This window comes from Macadamia integrifolia, chromosome 12, assembly GCF_013358625.1.
Source record: "Macadamia integrifolia cultivar HAES 741 chromosome 12, SCU_Mint_v3, whole genome shotgun sequence".
Lineage (NCBI taxonomy): Eukaryota > Viridiplantae > Streptophyta > Magnoliopsida > Proteales > Proteaceae > Macadamia > Macadamia integrifolia.
In genome coordinates this window covers 27,569,219-27,580,412 of record NC_056568.1, presented here as the reverse complement: position 1 = coordinate 27,580,412, position 11,194 = coordinate 27,569,219, and the positions used below count along the sequence as shown (strand labels likewise).

The 11,194-nt window shown below is 38.4% G+C and overlaps 2 protein-coding genes across 2 annotated transcripts in view; both read left to right on the top strand.

Moving 5' to 3' along the window:
* The window catches only part of LOC122057155 (vesicle-associated protein 1-2-like), a 7,700-nt gene extending 2,113 nt beyond the window's left edge, over window positions 1-5,587 (top strand). Inside the window, exons 3-9 of the mRNA XM_042619167.1 lie at window positions 1,521-1,591; window positions 1,855-1,936; window positions 2,407-2,522; window positions 2,589-2,834; window positions 3,442-3,732; window positions 4,178-4,255; window positions 5,193-5,587. Coding sequence (XP_042475101.1) covers window positions 1,521-1,591; window positions 1,855-1,936; window positions 2,407-2,522; window positions 2,589-2,834; window positions 3,442-3,732; window positions 4,178-4,255; window positions 5,193-5,309 — 1,001 coding nt within the window. The 3' untranslated portion in view covers window positions 5,310-5,587. The remainder of the gene's footprint in view (window positions 1-1,520; window positions 1,592-1,854; window positions 1,937-2,406; window positions 2,523-2,588; window positions 2,835-3,441; window positions 3,733-4,177; window positions 4,256-5,192) is intronic.
* Window positions 5,588-6,999: 1,412 nt separating this feature from the next.
* On the top strand, window positions 7,000-10,364 carry LOC122057372 (pentatricopeptide repeat-containing protein At4g21065-like). The gene has a single exon (XM_042619444.1). The coding sequence runs from the start codon at window positions 7,205-7,207 to the stop codon at window positions 9,491-9,493; it is 2,289 nt and encodes a 762-aa protein (XP_042475378.1). The 5' UTR covers window positions 7,000-7,204; the 3' UTR covers window positions 9,494-10,364.
* Window positions 10,365-11,194: the final 830 nt, after the last annotated feature.

Below are 11,194 nucleotides of genomic sequence, written 5' to 3'. Positions count from 1 at the left end.
TGGTTGGGTTGTGGGTATCTGGATCAGTGGTCCTTGACTGAAATGGGTGGATGCATAACACGATCTACATCCATCAGGTCTATCATTATTACAAGTGTCAGAATAAATTTTCAAGTCTTCTACTCTTCTCTAGCTAACTTATCAGGCGAGAATCTCCAAATTCTATGTGGAGAAAGGTTAGGTTATAAGACATTTATATTGTGGTGGCCAAGAGCGAGTTTGTTCTATCGAGACACTGTCATTACATTGGAGATGACAACCAAAATCCTCGCCTTATGGTACAGGATATAGAGAATCCTGATCTGGTTGTACCCGCCCAAGAGAGGTAATAAAGAATAAGAAATAGAGGAAAGAGGAAAGAGATTGCAAGCCGGAAAAGCTGTTTGTATGGTTTACTGGTTTAGTAGAAATTGAAGTCAAAACTATCTTCTTTTTGTCAAACAGTGTCTAGCACTGCCAACAGTGGATGAGAACTGGGATTTACTTTAGAAGATGAAACCATGTTTTTTCCGGGAAATACTAAACCGTGTTCTCTAACTTATGACATGAGAAATCTTTTACCTGTGCCCTGAGAAATTTCTTACGACTCTTTTACTCATAGTCAGGGCTGTGTCCATTAAATGAACTTATAGAAGAAAACATAAAGCATGAAAAGCAAATGGTGGAACGTTAGAATAGGTAGCTGCTAGAGTTTCTTGGTTGTCAGCTAGCAATTCTTGTTGGTGTCCAACAGCAATTCTCCTATCATAGGAAACTGTCATCGAGTTGTAACTTGTAAGGATCGTACAAGACATTAGAGAAACGATATAATGTTGATATCTTGCCCAACTACTTAGTTTATTGTGGGATGTCCCTCCTCTGTGTTGCCTCATCCTGAATGCATACAAAAGAATTCCACTTTGTTGGTTCACTTGGTCAGTCTTTGCCACTCAAGAAACTACTTCCACTAAATTTCCTACTAGATACTCCTTAGAAGTCACTAAATTAAGTGCATCATCCATATCTTCTTGGCAGTATTCTTGAATTGGTGTTGATCAACCAATGATGATTCAACGACCCAATCAATTTCCCCCTAATGTTCAGATTTGCGGATGGTGTGGTGGATTATAGAGTCCCAAATGAAGCCTTATTCAAGATTACCTGAATAAGCATAATAGCCTAAACTGTGACACATTGATACTGTTCACTGGTAGGGTATCTTCGATTGTGGACCATTTTTATTTTAGCAACACATTGTCTAGATGTTAAAACTCTCATGTAGCTTCTTTCAATTAGTACCTATAGGTTTCATTTTTTACTATGCCATCAAAGTCACCGGCACTGCATTGTTAATTTTTTTCCTTTTCTTCTTTATACAATATAATGTAGTTATTCTTCATTTGGTTTTAAGGGCTTCCTGTAAATGTGAAAATAATGTTGTTATTCTGTATCTTTCGCAATGTTGTGCTTTACATCTTTGACTATCAAATATATCTTAAAGTTGATGGATCTGACATATTAAACATTTTCATTTTTGCTAGTTGTGCCGAAGAGGCGAATTTCGTGCACAGTCCAACTTGTCAATGACTCTAATCAGTATGTTGCTTTCAAGGTATGAACAAATTCTTGCATAAATATCATGACATTGTTTTAGTTGCAGAATTTCGTAGCTTTCTATGTTTTGCAACTTGCATATCTCCTCTCTCCTCCCCCCCTCCCCTTTTTCCATTTATTTCCTTTCTGTCTGGTTATTTATGCATTTAAATTATGAAAGAGGGTCAAATTATGAAATGCAAAATCTAGGTATTGTACAATGTATCCTATTTGATCTCTAAATCTTTGGCAACTAATATATCTTAAGCATCATATTGGCAGGTTAAAACTACATCTCCAAAGAAATATTGTGTGCAACCCAATGTTGGCATTGTCTTGCCAAGTTCAACTTGTAATTTTACAGGTATATGCCCTCACTTTAAACGTAGCCCAAAAAAATACCTTAGGGAGCTGTTTCATGACAGTGCATTCATTCTTTCAATAATACTCTGCTCCAGGTTTTGTCTGTTTTTATGTAACAAGGACAACTTTTGATGTCAAAGACTGATATGGGGTGTCTGTATGATGACTTGAAAAATTGTATAGCACAGAATCATTGGCACAATCCTCAACTTTTGTGACTCTTTCAGTCTTCAATTTTGAGTTGGATGTGCTCTTTGTAATTTTTGTGAACCATATATTGCCTGCTGACTGATGCTTATGGATTATAGAATGACCTTCTACATTTTTCATTCTATGGCTATGAATTCCATTTTGTGTGAAGGTAGTATTTATCAAGTATTGGTCTTTTTTCCTGTATGCCATGTTACTGACTAGATAGCTGCATGTTTACTTCGGTCAATTCCTTACACTTTGCATTTGGTGTCAAAATAGTTACAATGCAAGCTCAACGGGAAGCTCCGCCTGATCTGCAGTGTAAAGATAAATTCCTAATCCAGAGCACAATTGTTCCCTTTGGGACAACTGAGGAGGATATTACACCTAGCATGGTAAGTTTTAGTAGTTGTGATTGGATTTAAATGGTTATTTGTGTTTCTCATTGTTTCCTTTGACAGTTCACCAAGGATGGTTTCAAACACATTGAAGAGAATAAGTTGAAAGTGGTTCTTGTTAGCCCACTCCCCAAGGATAGTTTCAAACATTTTGAAGAGAATAAGGTGAAAGTGGTTCCTGTTAGCCCACCCCATTCACCAGTACTGCAAACAATTAACGGAACCTTGAAACTGGATCCTGCACATGAAGCTTCAATTCCAAGAGACCAAGTACTCAACGGAGTTGAAAACTATCTACCGTCTCATATGGTAAATGAAAGTATTACGTTAATGGCAGATAGGAAAACTTGCATACTGTTTATTTCATTTTTATATTTAGTTTTCTTTACCTTTCAATTTTTCCTTCCCATTGCAGTTTTGGCTCCGTATTTTTCTAAAGAACAATTAGGAACATTATTCATGGGATGTATTTGTGAATTGTGGTGAGAAATGCTGTTTTTGCAACATGGTTTCACTGAATTTGTCCTTGCTTTGAAACTGTTTTTTTTTCCCCACTATAATGGACTTTGGTACGGGCAGTCTTTTATTTGTTTGTGGATCTTTGAAATACACAATTCTTTCTTAAAATATGTTGGCATGGTGGAGCATTTCTAAACTGCAATTTTATTCTTTTTTTCCTTTCTTTGATAAGTTCTGTAAAGAACATTATATCAGTTGCCTAGGTGTCATTTGTGGTTGGAAATTTTGGTGTGTCCAAATCAACCAGGAACCTTGTACTGGTATACCCTTGTGAGGCATCTGTTTCAAATAAGTTGAGCATGCAAATTATATTCTAGAACTTTTTCTTCAGCTAGCATTATAGAAGAAGTCAGCAGATCACCTCTCATGTGATAATTCCCCTCCCACTCCCTGCCAGGTAGCTAATGCTGTGGAGGAGTTGAAACCTAGTAAAGATGTTGATATGAAACCTGCTGATAGTGTGGAGGAGTTGAAACCTTGTAAAGATGTTGATTTGAAACCAGCTGATAGTGTGGAAGAGTTGAAACCTTGTAAAAATGTTGATTTGAAACCAGATGATAGTGTGGAGAAATTAGCAAAGGAAATTGAGGACTTGAAACTGGCAAAGGAAATCGTGGAGCAAAAGCTTGCTAAGGTGACTGAGGAGTTGCATTCAAAGCCCAATGAATGGAAAGTGAAGCTATGTGAGGTCAGTATGCATTTACTATTTCCTGCTACCAAGTTTAAGAGAATTATAATCATTCCATTTGGAACACCATTGCAAAGTTATGGGTACTTCTGGTATGACCTGAAATCATGTCATAAGCTAGTCATAGACCTCTAACTAGAATTCAAGAAATGTCATGAACTAAAATAACTTTAGCATTAACTCATCAGCATAAGGAGCTCCCACCCTCTCTTCTCATGCTGTTCTTCTACCCGAGAAAAAGTTGGGGGTTTTGATATAGTTCATTTCCTTCGAAGTGTTGGTTGATCTACCCGAGAAAAGCTTACCAATATTTTCTCATTTTCTTTGTAGCTGGAGTTTGTATTTTCACGTGGTTTTCACGTGTATTATTCTTTATTTGCAGTAGTAAGTCTCCTCCCTAAAGCTGCAGAATAATATTGATGAAGGTGTTGACGTTGCTTTGCAGGCTGATATTTCCATGGCAAAGCTAACAGCGGAGATGAATGCAATCAGTCAAGAAAGGGAAACATTACGGCAAGAACTTGTGAGTAATTTTTTAATTTTACCCATCTGACATTCTCTATTTTCGTATGTTCATGATTCATGACTGAAGGTTTAAACCCTGAAATTCTTCCAAACATCTCTAATTTACCACTGAGTAGAACCAATTGTGAAACCTGAATTATATAAACTTGATGATTGGGTAAAGGTCTCTCATAAAAAAAGGGTGTCCAGTGCATAAGGCTCCCACCACTACAGGGTCTGAGGAGAGTCATAATGTACACAGCCTTACCCCTGCTTTGCAGAGAGGCCGTTTCCTGACTGGAAACCCGCGACCTAGTCGCAATGGAGCAACCTTACCGTTGCACTGAGGTCCGCCCTCTGGTGAAAGGTCTAGCTTTTGTTACCACACAAGCAAAGGCTACTTTATAAGTGATAAAGATAGTGAGTTGGTACCCTGTTTAGTACAAGGTGGTATCATTATTCTGCTTAAATTGATTTTACTTTCTGTGTATGTTGTTAGAATATTAGTACTTGAGCATGGTGCATAATCTCAGATTATCCAGTACCATTGCAATTACGCCTTGATTTAAGCAATCCAAAGTACATTTAACAACTTAAAAGAGTTTACATCCATAAAGTTCCCAGAAATTGTGAATTCTGACTAATGAATCGCCTGCTTCTGTGGCAAATTACTTCTACTATTCTTTCCCTCCCATTCTACCTGAATTTTTGCAGCATCTTACTGCTTGGTTCATGTTCATGTGACTAAGCTTAGGTAGTTGTTATTCTACCATTAAGCAGTATAAATTATAGATGAAGCTGTTTGTTTACTGGTTTCTGCCTCTATTGCCTCCCCCGTTGACCTAGTTTCCTTGTAACCTTTACTCTGGTGCAATTTTGTCTGCTAAGTTCTGTGACTATATGTTCTTCCTGATTGCATTTCTGCTTTTGACACTACATTTTTTCCCTCTTGTCAGGTTGTTTTGAGAAGGAAGAATGGTGTGCGAAGAGCTACTGTCGTGGGTTTCCCCTTTCTGTTTGTCTGCATGGTTGGACTTATTGGTGTGGTGCTTGGATACATTCTACACTCTTAAAAGAGAGGACAGTACTTGTCCTGAAAGGTAACTGGAGAAATACTTAGTCCTGTGCTAGTTAGAAATTCAGGAAAAATGGCCCTTCTCCACTTGTAAGGTTAAAAGTAGGGTGGAGTAAGGGTATCTTAGTCTCTGTTTATTATGTTGATTTTGCTACGGATTTGTTGATAACTAATATAGATGTAATTGTGTATATAAAGAGGTCCTTGCATTGGAAAAAGAAACGTCTTGTAAAGTTTTCTGTTTTTGATGAATGATAGTAATATGGTTGTCAACAATAACTAGGTCACCCTCCCTAAACTTGGGGCAAAATGGAAGTAATGAGTTACCACTTACCTCTCTCTCTCTCTCTCTCTCTCTCTCTCTCTCTCTCTCTCTCTCTCTCTCTCTCTCTCTCTGTGATCCTAATTCAACACTGCCCATAAAGCCCTTCCTACAAGTGCATAAGGTAGTTCTTGTCAGCTGAAGAAGATTGAGCTGAGATGAAAAATGATAGGCAATAAGGGAAAATATTACCATGGAAGCTTGTAAGAGATGGGGCATATAAGCAAACTATGTTCTGCTACTAAAGGAATAGTGAAGGAGGAGGTGTGAGACAGTTTCAATGCCTTTCTTACAGAGAGAACATATAGAGTGATGGTTGCTTCTAAACCTTCAAAATTAGGATAAAGGTAATAGGATCGAATTTTCCTTCACTCAGTGAGAGAAGAATCCTATTTTCGTTTGCATCTAAACCCTAATGAACAGTAACATGTAAGATTTAATGAAATAAAATAAAAAGAGTGTACCTGGTGCACGAGGTCCGGGGGAGAGAACTATGTTATCTTACCCCGAGAATGTCGAGAGGTTGTTTTGATCACTAACTTGGACCTTATTGTTGGATCAAGCGCATCCTTTGTAACATGTGAGATTTAATGATGAACTTAAGCTGTTTTGGTGTGGCTTCTCAATCTAACATCGGCTTTTGATTGGACAGAAATATTTTTGGAATCAATAAAAAATGTTTTTTAATCTGTTTTAACCTTTGTATCAATCCACTGATATGGGTAGCGGCAAATTATCAAGATTGATCAAGGCCATATCTATTCGATCTGATGACAACGGCCATATCTATCCGATTCGATGACCAGACTGATCTGGAGATATACATCTATATATGTTGGGATGTGTATTCAAATCCTTTAAAATGTTGGATGGTTAATTGGATATTAATTGAATGAAAGTCGGATTTGACTAGGGATTCATGTCCAACGCTCAGGTGATGCATGTCTAAGTTGTCTTAACTGTTGGATGGATGAGATGGTAAATGGTTGGTATTGGAGAGAATCATTTTCTCCAAAGTCTCATCCATTCCTCTCAATGGGGAGACTTAGGAACTTGTTCCCTAGGATCACTTTTTTCTTGTTTACATACCCATAAAAATGAATACTATAATTTGCATTTCTAGTAGGCTTGAATACAATATTTATAGGATAATTTTCATTTCGAGAGTTATTTAGTGTTTTCATATGATATCCGCTACTCCTCTCGATTTGTAATTCAAACACAAATTAATTGGGTCTGTCAAGTTAGGCTAGCTATATACTATGTGCTATCAACGATTTCAACAGAAGGGGGTGAGATGATGACTTGAGGAGTTACGTATCTGCTCCAAGGAGAGGAATCCAATTCAATCCCGCCTTCTCTTATGGGATATTTTTACCATTATTATTATAATCATGTAAACTTTACAATTATAATCATAATTACATGACGATGTAGATAAGATTGTTACCCATACATACTGCCACGTGGCAAAAAAAATCATCCACGTACACCTCCTGCTAATTTCAGTAGAGAAACCAACCGGAGAAGCTTTCTGGAGCTGAGTCTGAAACTTCCATTTTTGAAATCTGATGGACAGAACTTTGGTTTTGGATCCAATAGGGAAACCACCTCAGTTTCTTCGAAGGTCGAAAGATGAGCAATTCTTCTCCCACCTACTTCGACAAAACCCCAGGCTTAAACTCCACGAGCTCAAGCAAGTCCAAGCCCAACTCATCCGCAGAGCCCTCCACCATGACAATATTCTCATTACAAAACTCATCTCAATCTGCTCGGATTCTGGAATCATGGACTATGCTGGCCGTCTCTTCAACTATGTTGAAGAACCTGATCTCATCCTCTGTAATTCTATGCTGAAGGGTTATACTAGAAACGGTTACTTTGAGATAGCTATTCTCTTCTATGTTCGATTTGTTTTGAGGGAATTCATTCCGGACCACTTCACCTTCCCTTATGTCCTCAAGGCTTGCGCTGCCATGTGCTCCACCTACCTTGGCCAGCAAATTCATGGCTACCTGATTAAGAACAGTACTGTTTCTAAAGATATTTTTGTGTTAAATTCGCTTCTGGATATGTACTTTAAGTGCCATCAGAATGAAGCTGCAATGCTGGTTTTCAGGCAAATTTCTGAACCCAATTTGACTTCTTGGAATATCATGTTATTGAGATTTGTGAGTTCGGATGATTTGAATTCAGTACGAAAGATCTTTGATGAAATGCCTCAAAGAGATGCCATTTCGTGGAATACAATGATTAGTGCTTATGCGAAATCAGGGCGGTTGGAAATTGCTAAGAACCTATTTGATGAGATGCCCGAGAGAAATTTAGTCTCGTGGAATGCTTTGATTGCTGGATATTCTCAAAATAACCAGAATGATGAAGCTTTGTCAATATTTTCCCAAATGTTGAAGTCTGGAATCAGACCTGACAATGCCACAATACTTTCGGTAATGTCCGCTGTCTTTGGGGCTATCTCACCAGACTCGGATGCTGTGGAACAGATCATCACTTTTGCAAAGTCAGCTAATTCCCTATCCGTTTCAACAGGACTCTTAAGTCTTTACGCTAAACTTGGGAGAATGGATGATGCTAGAAAAGTGTTTGATGAGATTCCGGAGAAAGATCTTGTGACATGGAATGCGATGATTGCAGGGTACTCTCAGAATCAAAGACCGATGGAGGCAATTAAGCTATTTCGAGAGATGCAATCAGAACGTAAGATAGGTGTTAAACCTGATGGAGTAACAATGGTTAGCTTGATTGCTTCTTGTTCCCAGATCGGTGCTTTGGGGCTTGGGGAGTGGGTACATACTTACATAAAGAAGAATGAGATCATGTTGGATGTTTTCTTGGCTACTTCTCTTATTGACATGTATGCCAAATGTGGAGACATAAATCAAGCTTGTCACTTGTTTCAGGAAATGCCTACAAGGGACTTGGCTGCTTGGAATGCAATGATCAAGGGATTGGCTATACATGGGCAGGGAAAAGAAGCTCTAGAGATCTTTTCCTTGATGAAAAGGAATGGGGTATTACCCAATGATATTACCTTTGTAGGCTTGCTTAGTGCATGTAGTCATGGAGGATTGACATCCGAGGGCTTAGAGGTATTCAGTTTGATGCAAAATCAATACAACATTGTTCCACAAGTTGAGCATTATGGTTGTGTTGTTGACCTACTTGGTCGCGCAGGGCAGTTAACAGATGCTTATGAGTTTATAAAATGCATGCCTGTCCAGCCTGACAGGGTTGTTTGGGGAGCATTGCTGACTGCATGTCAATCCCAGCAAAATGTTGAATTGGCTGAAGAAGCAGCTAATAGGCTTATTGAGTTGGACCCCAACCATGATGGTAATTATGTGATTTTGTCCAATGTGTATGCCTCAGTGAGGAAATGGAGAGATGTTGCAAAGGTGAGAGCTAGGATGAAGGCCAATCATGTGCAGAAGACTCCTGGATGTAGTGCTGTTGAACTCGGCGGTGTTTTACATGAATTTACTGCTGGAGATAGGTCACACCCAAAATCTGTAGAGATTTATGCTGCTTGGGATGAGCTCATGAAGCGAATCAAACCAATGGGGTATGAACCAGACACTGGGGTCTTATTGAGGAACTTGAATGAGGAGGATGGAGAACAAGCCTTGTATTGTCACAGCGAAAAGTTGGCGTTAACATTTGCACTAATTACTTCAGAACCAGAATCACCAATCAAAATTGTGAAGAACTTAAGGATATGTGGGGATTGTCATAGAGCCATGGAACTGGTGTCCAAGCTTGAAAATAGGGACATAACTGTGAGGGACCGCAACCGTTTCCATCATTTTAAAGGTGGGTTATGTTCTTGCAGAGGCTACTGGTGAACCATGGAATTGCTGTCTTGAGCTTGAAAATGGAGAAATAGCTGTGGGGGACAAGTGGAATCCACCAATTGTAAGCCCCATTAAATTAACTGTTGATGGCAGTAGTTTTGGGAATCCAAACCCAGCAGGAATGGAGGCCGGGAGTGTAGAGATATCATTTGGGTAATATCCTTATGGTATCTCCAGGTCCCATTAGGAGAAAGGACTCCACAAGTAAGGGTGATCATTCAAGGTTAATCAATCTATGCCCATTAGCCATGGACACAGTAATGGAGAGACTCAAATTTGGTTATCAAATGGCTATCACAGAATGGAGATGTACCATGGAGGTCGGTGGACCTAATCAGGAGGGCTCGAGCTATGTCCATACAAGGGAACATATTGTTTTCATGGACCAAGATCTATGAACACTCCTTGGCAGATGTGCTAGTGCAAGAAAGGGGTGCAAGGAACGGGTTCTATATCGTCGAATCGAAGAAGAAAAAAAAAAAAAAAGCAACCCAGTGCATGAGGCTCCCACTACTGCAGGGTTTGGGAGGAGCAAAAATGTACACACCCTTCCTGTCTACTTCACTGGAAAGGTTGTTTCCAAGTTTCAGACCCTACCCAAGTTGTATGATATAATGATGTATAGTTACCATGTTGGGTGAGGTTCTGGTGTTGGATATGTGTATTTTTTATATATTTGTATGCATGATACATCTTTTGGGGTGTTCATAAACTGAAAATTTTCATTTTTTCCATCCAAAGAATCACATTCTCATTTTGTTGGGATGATTTCTTCTTAAAAGTATCAACTTGAAGTGCTTTACTGAAAAGTCATTCTAGAAAATCAGGAAGTTATACTGAATGCTGTGTATGTTGCCAAGGATCTTCATCTACATGATTGTGCTGGTGTGCCCTTTCCAAATAACTGGATTTTATTTTTTTTTGGGGGTGGGGGAGGTGGATTTTTTTTATGTTGGATTAAGGTATAGAGGAATGTTCAGGGATCAGATTCATTGATGTGTTCAAGGTTGAAGAGTAAAGGTATTTAGAGTTCAAATTGATACATACTTTTAATTAGGATTAAAATTAAGGGTAACTTACAGCGCCACCCCCTAGAGAATGCCACTATTAGAATGACACCCCTTGCATAATTCCAAGTCACACTCATACCCCCTTCTGTCAGTCTCTATTAAGTGAGAATTTGAATTGACATTTTACGTAATCAATTTACCTTCAAATCGATAGATGTTTATCTCAAAACTTGGAATTCAAATCAACAGCCTTTTATAATTTGGACGTCATATCACACTACTAAGGTTCACCTTTTATTTCAAATCTATTTGCTTATGTTATCTCTCATCAGTAATGTTTTTTCAATATACAATCACAAAGTGATAAACAATTAATGGTCAAAGTTTCGCCGATATTTTGTGAAATATTTCGATTTTATAAGATGCTGAAACGAAAGTCCATGCAAACTGTAAAATGTGCAAAATTCCAATCAAAATTTCAACAATGTGTGGTTTGAGTATCGTTTCAATACAAACCTTTGATATAAAATTTATAATTTCGAGCGTAATCAGTCAAATTTTCAACTAGTTTCGCTGGTTTCGATTCTAAGGTTTTTGGAAATTTGGTTGGCTTTTTGGGAGTTTTTACCAAATCACTCCCATACAAAAAGTGGAACAAGTTGTTGGGTGGTAGTAGAATGCA

Bases quoted from the DNA above. Each gene is read 5' to 3' on its own strand.
- LOC122057372 (XM_042619444.1), top strand. From the start codon at position 7,205: ATGGACAGAACTTTGGTTTTGGATCCAATAGGGAAACCACCTCAGTTT.